Genomic DNA, 12,905 nt, shown 5'->3' with positions numbered 1-12,905 from the left:
CCCGCAAGCGCACCGGGTCGTATCGTTTCAGCTCACACGCCGACGATCGATCATGATCATGACCCGCCCTGCTGCGCTAAGTGAACCTTGCTTTGGACCGCCGAGTACGCGCATACAACGAATAATGATCTCTGGGTGTGTTTCCCAGGTGGCGGGAAGACGACGGCGATGATGATGCGTGTGTAATGTTGCTAGTTAGGTCGTACTTATATGAGAGGTGAGAGCCATTACCTGTCGCTGTCTGTTGATCCAGTCTCCCGGGGAGTGATACTGATATATATCCATCCAGTTCAGTCAAATCAACAGCACAATATGCTGCTGCCAGGCTGCTACAACTGTGGTGGTGTACTTCTGAAGTTCTGATTCTGAACCCACCCAGCTTGGCTTGATATAAAAAGCCCACCCTGCTGCCCAGTTGCAACTCGCCGCTCCATCCATCCTGCTGCACGTTAACCGCTCGGCTTAATTGGAGGGGGAGAGACAGAGTTGCAGGTGTGTGCTGATCAGAACAGATCAGGTCAGCTGGAGCTGGAGGTTGATCTGAAGGCTCTGCACTAATAGTAGAAGTAGTATCTCACCAACTGCAGCAACATTCAGAAGCAGCTAGTTCATCAGGTGCATGTTACTTCTGTGTCCTACCAGAGTGTATATTACCTAACTATACCTGTTTAGCTACAACTATCTGCTGCCTTTTCTGGCCTTTCTAATTCTTGGTGTGCTGCTCACATGTCAAATGGATATGCTATTTTATCATCATATTCTCTTTGCAGTGAGTGAGCGAGTGTGTCTCATACTGAGGAACGATGAACCAGTTCGTCCCGGCAGATTGGACCGGTAACATGGGAGACGCCCTGCCGCCGTTAAGGTCCGTCCTCATCACCGCTGGATTCATCTTCTTTTTTCTTGGATCGGCAACATGGGAGCTCTGGAATCCATGACTGATTCTTGCATGTGGCGTGTTGCTGCAGCGGCGAAGACGACGGCCTCGTCGAGCTGCTGTGGTGCAGCGGCCACGTCGTCATGCAGAGCCAGGCGCCGCCAAGGCCGGCGGTGCCCGAGCAGGAGGCGGCGCCGTGGTTCCAGTACCCCGTCGTCGATGAAGACGACTACTCCGTCGAGAGGGACCTCTTCTCGGAGATCTTCGGCGGAGTGCCGGCGGATGGCGCAGGCAGGCCGTGCAAAGAGGAGGATAAGGAGCGAGGCGCCGCGGACGCGGTGACCGCGCTCCGAAGCGGGGTGATGCCGCCGCCGCTGCTGACGGATAAAGCAGGGTTGCACGGCGACGGCCCGCGCGACTCGCCGGCGTCAGAGGCCGGCGAGTCCTCGGTGGTCACGATGGGTTCCAGGAGGGTCTGCGGCGGGAGCAACCAGGCCCAGACGCCCCACGTCTCGGATACCGCCGACGACGACAGCGTGCTGCTGCCGCGGAGCGGCAGGGAAGCCAGGGACGCTAGGTCCTACCACAGCGCGTCGGCGACGTTGACCACGTCGTCGACGTGGTCGAGGCCTTCCGGCGCCAGCAAGCGGAAGCAGAGCGAGGGCCCCAGTGAGGCTATGCAGGACGTGGAGTCGGACTCCGCCGACGTGACGTGCGAGACGGCGCAGAAGCCGACTACAGCCAAACGGCGGCGCGCCGCCCAAGTGCACAACCTCTCGGAGAGGGTACGTGATCAATACCTTCGACTTACTTCGAGTTTCCTTGACTCTTGGCCGCCATTGCTGACTCTGTTCTGCGTCATGGATGCAGAGGAGAAGGGACAGGATCAACGAGAAGATGAGGGCCCTGCAAGAACTCGTACCCCACTGCAACAAAGTATGTACAGCTTCGAATACGATCTTAAATATAATTCTTAGCAATTGCGATCGATCTGATCATCTCGTTCTTGGCATCGAATTCTTCCACCAGACGGACAAGGCGTCGATGTTGGACGAGGCGATCGAGTACCTCAAATCGCTGCAGCTGCAGCTGCAGGTGATGTGGGCTATGGGCGGCCGCATGACGCTGGCGCCGGCGCCGGTGATGTTCCCGGCGGGCGCCCACCAGTACATGCAGCGGATGGCCGCCATTCACGACCTGCGTATACAGTTCAAATGACCCAGAAATGACCCAGACACTTTCTTCGTGATCGCTTTACTTTGTTCAGAGAAGTTCGGTGTACTGTATTTTATATAAAAAAATCGTATTTAGGAGTTTGACAAGTCAACCTAATCCTTTTATTTTGAAATGTAAGGCGTGTTTTGACTATTTAAACTCATGTTTTAACCAACATGTGAATCATGTTATTATGAATCAGTATCATCAGATTCACATTTGAAAGTAGTTCTTGTGGTTATCACGGTGTAACTATAATGAAATAATGTGCATGAAATTTATGCTCAAAGTCCAGTTGGGAAACCAACATATGCCTTGTTCCAAATTGATGGGAGTACTATTTTCCTTTTATCGGCGGCATTATGCATATTTACACATTAATTTATAAAGAGGTCTGTTTAAAACTCACCTAGATGTTTTGTTGTCTCACGTTGATGGTGCGCAAGTTGCAATGGAGGGCAACACTTGCAGTTGCATGTCTAGCGGCGGACATGCAACTATCCCGGTGATGATCATAGTTTGAGGAGTTCATGTATTCACTAAGTGTTAATGCTTTGGCCCGATACTCTATTAAAAGGAGGCCTTAATATCCCTTAGTTTCCAATAGGACCCCGCTGCCACGGGAGGATAGGACAAAAGATGTCATGCAAGTTCTTTTCCATAAGCACGTATGACTATATTCGGAATACATGCCTACATTACATTGATGGACTGGAGCTAGTTCTGTGTCACCCTATGTTATAACTGTTGCATGAGGAATCGCATCCGACATAATTATCCATCACTGATCCATTGCCTACGAGCTTTTCATATATTGATCTTTGCTTATTTACTTTTCCGTTGCTACTGTTACAATCACTATAAAACCAAAACTATTACTTTTGCTACCGTTACCGCTACTATCATACTATTTTGCTACTAAATACTTTGCTGCAGATATTAGGTTTTCCAGGTGTGGTTGAATTGACAACTCAGCTGCTAATACTTGAGAATATTCTTTGACTCCCCTTGTGTCGAATCAATAAATTTGGGTTGAATACTCTACCCTCGAAAACTGTTGCGATCCCCTATACTTGTGGGTTATCAGCGTGTAATTGCCTTCGATGTCAACACTTAGAATTATGTGTCTACTTTCGCATGCTCCACACACAAACAACCCTATATAGCAGCACTTGCGTTCAGGGTGTCCAGTTGCAGCCGGGGCTAACACTTGCACTTGTGTCTGTAGTGGCAGACATGCCACTGTCCACCCCTTGTTATTTAAATGCCACTTTTGCAACCCCCCGCACTAGGACAAGCCCAGTTGCAGTCGTGTTGGTCGTGCAGTTGTAGTCAGGGCCAACACTTGCAGTCGTGTGTCTAGTAGGGGATATGTAACTGCCCAACCCACGACAAAATGCCACACCTGCAACACCAGCACCTAAACAACCCAAATTGTTATCGCTTTGAGAGCGTCCAATTGCAGTTAGGGCCAGCACTTGCGGTTGTGTTTCTAGTGTCGGATATGCAATTGTCCACCCTTCGATAAAATGCCACTTGCATAACCCCGCGCCCAAACAACCCCACTTGCATTCTAGTTGAGGGTGTGCAGTTCTAGTCAGCGCCAACACTTGGAGTTGCATGTCTAGTGTCGGACTTACAACTGCCCACCCCTCAACAAAATGCCAGTTGTGCAACCCCCGCACCCAAACACCTCAGTTACAATTGCGTCGAGTAGTCGGGACCAACACTTGCAGTTGTGTATATAATGATGGACACTTAACTAGGTCTGAGGTTGTCATGATGGATAAGCAACTGGGCCGGGTAGGGACGAGTTGCATGTCGATAATGGACATGCAACTAATTCGAGCAAATTATGTATCGAGGGTGAACATAGAACTAGATCAAATGACGTAGTTGCGTGGGTCACAGATGTGCAACCGGTGGTGGCTCTTTTGGCAAAGCCATCAACAAAATAAAAAACTGATGAAAATATTCTTCAAAAAACGTGACTATAAATCAAAGAATTGTGGGTTCTTCCATCGAAAATGGCATCCAAACTATCTAGTCATATAATTATAAAATGACTGATGGAGCAAGGACAACTTACACAGATAGAAGGTTTCTCCTACTACCATTTTACCGTCTGAAACAGAAAAAGAGAAACAGGATCAACATATGCAAAAAAACATAGCCGACTCCTCCCTTGCAGCCTACCATCTGTTCCCCAGATGCTTCTCTCTTCGTACAAAATGGGAACAACTAATTAAGGGGTACTTGATACATATCCAACGTATCTATAATTTTTGATTGTTTCATGCTATTAGCATACCACTTTTTGATATTTTTGCATCAATTTATATTATTTCTATTTGAACTAACCTATTAATCCAACACCAATGGTCAGTTCCTGTTTTATATTGTTTTTGGTTTTTAGGTGCAAAATTCACGGAGCCAGAATGAACTGGTTTTTTATGAATTGTTTATGGGAATTATCAAAAAATGGCGAATAAATAAACGCAAGGTAGTGCTCGAGGGGCCTACATGGCCATCCCACGCGCCCTGGCCTCTGGGCGTGCCGAGGGGCGTGTGGGTCCTCCTTAGGTTGGCTGGACCCCTTCTTTCGCAGCAAGAAAGCTAATTTTATGGGGGGGGTGATCACCTTAAAATTTTAGCCCTACCAGAGTTGCAAGTATTTGGGCTATAAAAATGGTGTTCGACCAGAAAACAATACTGAAAACAGAGAAGAAAACAGAGAGAAAAGGATGAGGAGATCCAAAGATCCAATCTCAGAGGGGCTCTCGCTCCTCCGGGAGCCATGGTGGCCAAGGAGCAAAGGGGGGAACCTCTCCCCATCTAGGGTGGAGGCCATGGAGGAAGAAGCCAGAGGGAGGGGGGCTCTCCCACATCTCTCTCTCCCGGTGGTGCCGGAGTGCCGCCGGGGGAACCATCATCGCGACGATCGTCTTCATCAATATCGTCGCGTTCGCCAACATCTCCATTACCTTCCTCACCTCTTTTCAGCGGTCCACTCTCCCTCTACCCGCTATAATCCCTTGCTTGAACATGGTGTTTTGGAGGCTATTGGTTATTATTATGATGATTTCTTGCATCTTCTTTGTGTATTCGTAGATAATTATTGTGTTATGGGTAAATTGGTGAATTTTTATGATTTGTTTGAGTTTCTTATGGTTATATTACTAGCTTTTGGTGCCAATCATATGAGCGCATGTGTTGGTCACACCATAGGGTTAGTTGTATGTTGATAAGACTATGCATATGGGGGGCAGGAGTGACTAAACCTCGCTAGACCATGGAAATTGATGCATATGGGATTGAAGGGGGGGGGTCAATATATCTTAATGCTATTGTTGAGTTTTACCTTCATGAACTTAATAGTAGTTGAGGATGCTTGCTAATAGTTTCAGTCATAATTATATAAAATTCCAAGTAAGGGAAAGTATGTGAGCATAGGCTTTTCCACATATAAACTTGCAATGATGATCAGTTTAGTAACTTAGCTGATTGCAGAGACATAAAAACATGAGGAGTTAGACTACCGACTTAGGAGATAGTCAAAATAAGTTGCTGTTTTGCGGTTTTTGCATGTTTATGATTAAAAAAGAGCGAAAATACAAAGTTATATCATGCTACAGAAGTTGGAGAGTGTTAGGTGGCCATAGTAGGATCCTTTACAAAATTTAAAGTGAGACAACATTTCAAAATTTGAAACATAGGAGAATAGGCATGAGTAAGTTGACTACACAATATCATGGATCCGCTACGATGACAAGTTCTATTTACCGCATTATAATTGGATTTCTTTCACTCTCTTATAATGTAATATATAATTAGAAGAATTTGAAGGAAATATGCCCTAGAGGCAATAATAAAGTTGTTATTTATATTTCCTTATATCATGATAAATGTTTATTATTCATGCTAGAATTGTATTAACCAGAAACTTAGTACATGTGTGAATACATAGACAAAACTAAGTGTCCGTAGTATGCCTCTACTTGACTAGCTCGTTAATCAAAGATGGTTAAGTTTCCTAGCCATAGACATGTGTTGTCATTTGATGAACGGGATCACATCATTAGAGAATGATGTGATGGACAAGACCCATTAGTTAGCTTAGCACTATGATCGTTTAGTTTATTGGTATTGTTTCTTCATAACTTATACATGCTTCCTCTGACAATGAGATTATGCAACTCTCGAATACCGGAGGAACACCTTGTGTGCTATCAAACATCACAATGTAACTGGATGATTATCAAGATGCTCTACAGGTGTCTCTGATGGTGTTTGTTGAGTTGGCATAGATCGAGATTAGGATTTGTCACTCCGTGTATCAGAGAGGTATCTCTGGGCCCTCTCGGTAATGCACATCACTATGAGCCTTGCAAGCAATGTGACAAATGAGTTAGTCACGGGATGATGCATTACGGGACGAGTAAAGAGACTTGCCGGTAATGAGATTGAACTAGGTATGGTGATACCAACGATCGATCTCGGGCAAGTAGCATACTGATGACAAAGGGAACAACGTATGCTGTTATGCGGTTTGACCGATAAAGATCTTCGTAGAATATGTAGGAGCCAATATGAGCATCCAGGTTCCGCTATTGGTTATTGACCAGAGATGTGTCTCGATCATGTCTACATAGTTCTCGAACCCGTAGGGTCCGCACGCTTAACGTTCGATGACGATTTTTATTATGAGTTATGTGATTTGATGTACCAAAGGTTGTTTGTGGTCCCGGATGAGATCACGGACATGACAAGGAGTCTCAAAATGGTCGAGAGGTAAAGATTCATATTTTGGAAGGCTATATTCAGACATCAGAAAACTTCCGAGTGATTCGGGTATTTTTCGGTGAACCGGGGAGTTATGGTAATTAACTGGGGGAAGTATTGGGCCTTATTGGGCTTTAGTGGAAAGGAGAGAAGGGCCATAAGGGGAGGCAGCACGCCCCCCATGGGCTAGTTCGAAGTGGATTAGGAGGGGCGGCGCCCCCTTCTTTCCTTCTCCCTCTCCTCCTCCTTCCCTCTCTCCACCTCTTGGAAAAGGAAGGAGACTCCAACTAGGATTGGGAATCCTAGTTGGACTCTCCCTATAGGCGCGCCCTCACGGAGTCCAGAATTATGGGGTCCTCGGGTGTCCGGGCTTTGTGATATGGGTCGGACTAATGGGCCATGGAGATACAAGACGGAAGACTTTCCCCGTGTCCGGATGGGACTCTCCTTGGCGTGGAAGGTAAGCTTAGCGTGCGAATATGAAGATTCCTTTCTCTGTAAACCGACTCTGTACAAACCCTAGTCCCTTCTGGTGTCTATATAAACCGGAGGGTTTAGTCCATAGAGGTGGTCATAATCATAATCATATAGGCTAGATATCTTGGGTTTAGCCATTACGATCTCGTGGTAGATCAACTCTTGTAACCCCTATACTCATCAAAGTCAATCAAGCAGGACGTAGGATATTACCTCCATTAAGAGGGCCATAACCTGGGTAAACATCGTGTCCCCTGTCCCCTGTTACCTTCGATCCTTAGACGCACAGTTCGGGGCCCCCTACCCGAGATCTGTCAGTTTTGACACCGACGTTGGTGCTTCCATTCCGAGTTCCACTGTGTCATCGTCGAAAGGCTCGATGGCTCCATCAATCATCTACAACAATGCTGTCGTGAAGGAGATTTTTCTCCCTGACGAGATCTTTGTATTCGGCGGCTTCGCACTACGTGCCAACTCGGTTGGCCACCTGGAGCAGATCGACAGCTACGCCCCTGGTCACCAGATCAGTTTTGGAAATCTGAACTATGTCACTGATATCCGAGGAGACTTGATCTTCCAAGGGTTCGCGGCCTCAACCATCGCTCCGGCCTTAGATCCGGAGCGTGTCATCGGGTCCAAAGATGGGAGTCTAGAGACCGTCGGGCTCTTTGTGGCCTTAGAGCTCAACACCGAGAGAATAGCGTCTTCGGCAATCATTGCAAGGCCGGACTCTTCTCCGTATACTACTTCCGAACCCTGGAGGTCCGCGTCATGCGAGCTCGGCCCAGAAACTTCCGACCCCGTCCAAACCCCGCTCTTAAACGAGGCTCTGCACTTAATGCGATCCCTCGTCATCACAAAGGAACCGCTTCTGAATCACGCCTAGCCCAGACTAGGGGCTAGAAATAGGGAATTTTACTTCCCACCCACCACCAACTTCATAGCCACTGCCGAGGACCTAACCGACATCCTTGATGACGCCTCCGAAGACATCGACCGTATGGACAACGATGCCGGAGAGGAGCAGGCCCAAAACCCGCCGGTCATCGGACGTTGGACGACCACTTCCTCGTATCACGTATACATGGTGGATACTGATACGTCTTCGTCGTATCTATAATTTTTGATTGTTCCATGCCAATATTATTCAACTTTCATATACTTTTGGAAACTTTTTATACTATTTTTGGGACTAACATATTGATCCAGTGCCCGGTGCCAGTTCCTGTTTGTTGCATGTTTTTTGTTTCGCAGAATATCCATATCAAACGGAGTCCAAACGGAATAAAAACTGGCCGAGATTTTTTTGGAATATATATGATTTTTGGGAAGAAGAATCCACACGAGACGATGCTCGAGGGGCCCACGAGGTAGGGGTGTGCGCCCCTGAAACTCGTGGCCATCCCGTAAGGCAGTTGATGCCCTTCTTTCGCCACAAGAAAGCTAATATCCGGATAGAGATCGTGTTAAAATTTCAGCCCAATCGGAGTTACGGATCTTCGGGAATATAAGAAACGGTGAAAGGGAAGAATCTGAGAACGTAGAAACAGAGAGAGAGAGAGAGAGACAGATCCAATCTCGGAGGGGCTCTCGCCCCTCCCACGCCATGGAGACCATGGACCATAGGGGAAAACCTTCTCCCATCTAGGGAGAAGGTCAAGGAAGAAGAAGGAGGAGGGGGCTCTCTCCCCCTCTCTTTCGGTGGTGCCGGAACGCCACCGGGGGCCATCATCATCACCGCGATCTACACCAACACCTCCGCCATCTTCATCGACATCTCCATCACCTTCCCCCCTCTATCTACAGCGGTCCACTCTCCCGCAACCCGCTGTACCCTCTACTTGAACATGGTGCTTTATGCTTCATATTATTATCCAATGATGTGTTGCCATCCTATGATGTCTGAGTAGATTTTCGTTGTCCTATCAGTGGTTGATGAATTGCTATGATTGATTTAGTTTGCTTGTGGTTATGTTGCTGTACTTTGGTGCCCATCATATGATTGCGTGCGTGGATCACACCCTAAGGTTAGTTGTATGTTGATAGGACTATGTATTGGAGGGCAAGAGTGACAGAAGGTTCAACCTAGCATAGAAATTGATGCATACGGGATTGAAGGGGGACCAATATATCTTAATGCTATGGTTGGGTTTTACCTTAATGAACATTAGTAGTTGCGGATGCTTGCTAATAGTTCCAATCATAAGTGCATAGAATTCCAAGTCAGGGATTACATGGTAGCAGTGGCCTCTCCCACATAATACTTGCTATCGGTCTAGTAAAGTAGTCAATTGCTTAGGGGCAATTTCGCAACTCCTACCACCACTTGTCCACACTCGCTATATTTACTTTATTGTTTCTTAACCTAAACAGCCCCTACTTTTTATTTACGTACTATTTATTATCTTGCAAACCTATCCAAGAACACCTACAAAGTACTTCTAGTTTCATACTTGTTCTAGGTAAAGTGAACGTCAAGCTTGCGTAGAGTTGTATCGGTGGTCGATAGAACTTGAGGGGATATTTGTTCTACCTTTAGCTCCTCGTTGGGTTAGACACTCTTACTTATCGAAAACTGTTGCGATCCCCTATACTTGTGGGTTATCAGATACACCTAAAAATGACGACGGCGATGATGAGAAAAACCCAGTTGAGGACGAACCTCCTGAGATACCCCCGAAACGTCGATGTCAGTGGCGCCGCTCTAAATCGCGTCGTGGTAAGAACAGCAATACCGGCACCGAAGACAATGATACTCCGGAGAATGCTGAAGACCAAAAAGACCCCATCGAACCAACATTCGAACAAGATGATCGGGAGGACGAGCAAGTTGACCCTGACGAACAAACAGGGAACAACGACTCGAAGGACAACAACTATCTGCTGCTCTCCGTGGACGACGTAAGCCTTGGCGACAAAGATTTTATCGTGCCAGAGGAACCCCTCGAACAAGAGCGCTTCAAGACCCGACTAATAGCCATGGCTAGAAGCCTAAAAACTAAACAGCAGAAGCTTCAAGCCGACTGAGGGAGTCCTGGATTAGGGGGTGTTCGGATAGCCGAACTATACCTTCAGCTGGACTCCTGGACTATGAAGATACAAGCTTGAAGACCCCGTCCCGTGTCCGGAAGGGACTTTCCTTAGCGTGGAAGGCAAGCTTGGCGATACGGATGTTCAGATCTCCTATCATTATAACCGACTCTATGTAACCCTAACCCTCTCCGGTGTCTATATAAACCGGAGGGTTTTAGTTCGTAGGACAACACACATATCAACAATCATACCATAGGCTAGCTTCTAGGGTTTAGCCTCTCTGATCTCGTGGTAGATCTACTCTTGTACTACCCATATCATCAATATTAATCAAGCAGGACGTAGGGTTTTACCTCCATCGAGAGGGCCCGAACCTGGGTAAAACTTCGTGTCCCTTGCCTCCTGTTACCATCCGGCCTAGACGCACAGTTCGGGACCCCCTACCCGAGATCCGCCGGTTTTGACACCGACATTGGTGCTTTCATTGAGAGTTCCTCTGTGTCGTCGCCGTCAGGCTCGATGGCTCCTACGATCATTGATAGCGATGCAGTCCAGGGTGAGACCTTCCTCCTCGGACAGATCTTCGTATTCGGCGGCTTCGCACTGCGGGCCAATTCACTTGGCCACCTGGAGCAGATCGAAAGCTACGCCCCTGGCCGTCAGGTCAGATTTGGAAGTTTAAACTACACGGCTGACATCCGCGGGGACTTGATCCTCAACGGATTCGAGCCACTGCCGAGCGCGCCGCACTGTCCCGACGAGCATGATCTAGCTCTGCCGCCGAACAGTGCCCTAGAGGCCGCACCCGCATCGGCTTCGATCCTTAATTCGGAGCCAACTGCGCCGATCGAGGATGGGCGGTTGGACGCCGCCTCGGGGGCTGTGGTCCCAACGGCGATTGAGCCGAACACCAGCCCCGCACTCCGCGAGACTCATGACTCCAAGGATCTGGACTCCTTTCCGGACTCCGAACCTTCCATGCCCCGGCCAATCGAATCCGATTCGGTGCTGATCATGGAGTTTACTGCCGCGGACATCTTTTAGCGCTCGCCTTTTGGCGATATTCTGAAGTCACTGAAGTCTCGCTCTTTATCAGGAGAGCCCTGGCCGGATTGCGGCCAGCAAGGTGGGGATTCGGACGATGAAGAAATTCAAAACCGACCCACCACCCACTTCGTAGCCACTGTCGACGACTTAACCGACAAGCTCGACTTCGATTCCGACGACGTTGACGGTATGGACGCCGATGAAGGAGATGATGAAGAACCAGTGCCTATTGAGCCCTGGAGCGCCACCTCGTCGTACGACGTATACATGGTGGACGCACCAAAAGATGACGACAAAGAGTAGAAGGACGCACCGAAGGATTGTTCCCTCGAAAAGCAGTCAAAGCGGCAACGCAAGCGCCGCCCAAAATCCCGCCTCGACAGAAATAGCGATCACACAGACCCAGCGCTGGAGCAGGGCGAACCGCTGCCGGACAACGGCAATCCGGATAATCAAACCGAACAAACAAACTCTATCAAGGATAATGGTCCGGACGACATAACACCGGACAGGCACCCGGAGCAGCAGAACGCCCGTAAAAGGCTTGTTGCCACCGCGAGGAGCCTCAAAAAGCAGAAGCGAAGGCTCAAGGCCGCGCAAGACACACTCCAGTTCAGATGGAGCAAAATACTCAACACTGCAGCAAGGTACGGCGACAATCGCCCCTCCAAGAGCTACCCAAAGCGGAAGCTGCTACCCGAATTCGATGAGGAGGCCGCAGACCCCCCACAACCAAATATCAAAGCAGCCACCTGGTCGGATAGACGAACCCTCTACCAACACAGAGCGGCATACAACGCTGCTCACAATACGACACGCGACCCAGGTGAGGGTTCGCACCCAAAGGACGGCGCAACAAGATCCATCTATGGACCACGCAAGCGCCCCCCAACATACAATGCAACACAACAAATATCCGAACAACGCGGTACACCCAGCTACAGGGGTGCCGCACACCCTCTATGTTTCACCGACGAGGTGCTGGACCATGAATTTCCAGAGGGATTCAAACCCGTAAACATAGAGGCATACGATGGAACAACAGACCCCGGGGTTTGGATTAAGGACTATATCCTTCATATCCATATGGCTCGAGGAGATGATCTCCATGCCATCAAATACTTACCCCTCAAGCTCAAAGGGCCAGCTCGTCACTGGCTCAAAGGCCTCCCTGAAAGCTCCATCGGAAGTTGGGAAGAGCTCGAAGACGCCTTTCGGGCAAATTTTCAAGGGACTTATGTCTGACCTCTGGATGCGGATGATCTGAGTCATATAACTCAGCAGCCCGGAGAGTCAGCCCCAAAGCTTTGGAATAGGTTTCTTACTAAAAAGAACCAGATTGTCGACTGTCCGGACGCCGAAGCCTTAGCGGCTTTCAAGCATAGCGTCCGTGACGAATGGCTCGCCAGACACCTCGGCCAAAATAAGCCAAGAACGATGGCCGCATTAACAAACCTCATGACCCGCTTTTGCG

General features: G+C 48.4%; 1 protein-coding gene across 1 annotated transcript; it reads left to right on the top strand.

The window, feature by feature from the left end:
* The first annotated feature begins 324 nt into the window (after positions 1-324).
* LOC123102237 (transcription factor PHYTOCHROME INTERACTING FACTOR-LIKE 13) lies at positions 325-2,381 on the top strand. The gene is made up of 5 exons (XM_044523531.1): positions 325-615; positions 771-865; positions 969-1,662; positions 1,748-1,813; positions 1,907-2,381. The coding sequence occupies exons 2-5, from the start codon at positions 804-806 to the stop codon at positions 2,093-2,095; spliced, it is 1,011 nt and encodes a 336-aa protein (XP_044379466.1). The 5' UTR covers positions 325-615; positions 771-803; the 3' UTR covers positions 2,096-2,381.
* The last annotated feature ends 10,524 nt before the right edge of the window (positions 2,382-12,905 follow it).

Source organism: Triticum aestivum, chromosome 5A, assembly GCF_018294505.1.
Source record: "Triticum aestivum cultivar Chinese Spring chromosome 5A, IWGSC CS RefSeq v2.1, whole genome shotgun sequence".
Lineage (NCBI taxonomy): Eukaryota > Viridiplantae > Streptophyta > Magnoliopsida > Poales > Poaceae > Triticum > Triticum aestivum.
This window is presented reverse-complemented; position numbering and strand designations above follow the sequence as displayed.

Bases quoted from the DNA above. Each gene is read 5' to 3' on its own strand.
- LOC123102237 (XM_044523531.1), top strand. From the start codon at position 804: ATGAACCAGTTCGTCCCGGCAGATTGGACCGGTAACATGGGAGACGCC. The intron at 866-968 runs GTCCGTCCTCAT...GTGTTGCTGCAG, and splicing joins GACGCCCTGCCGCCGTTAAG to CGGCGAAGACGACGGCCTCG. The intron at 1,814-1,906 runs GTATGTACAGCT...TTCTTCCACCAG, and splicing joins TCGTACCCCACTGCAACAAA to ACGGACAAGGCGTCGATGTT.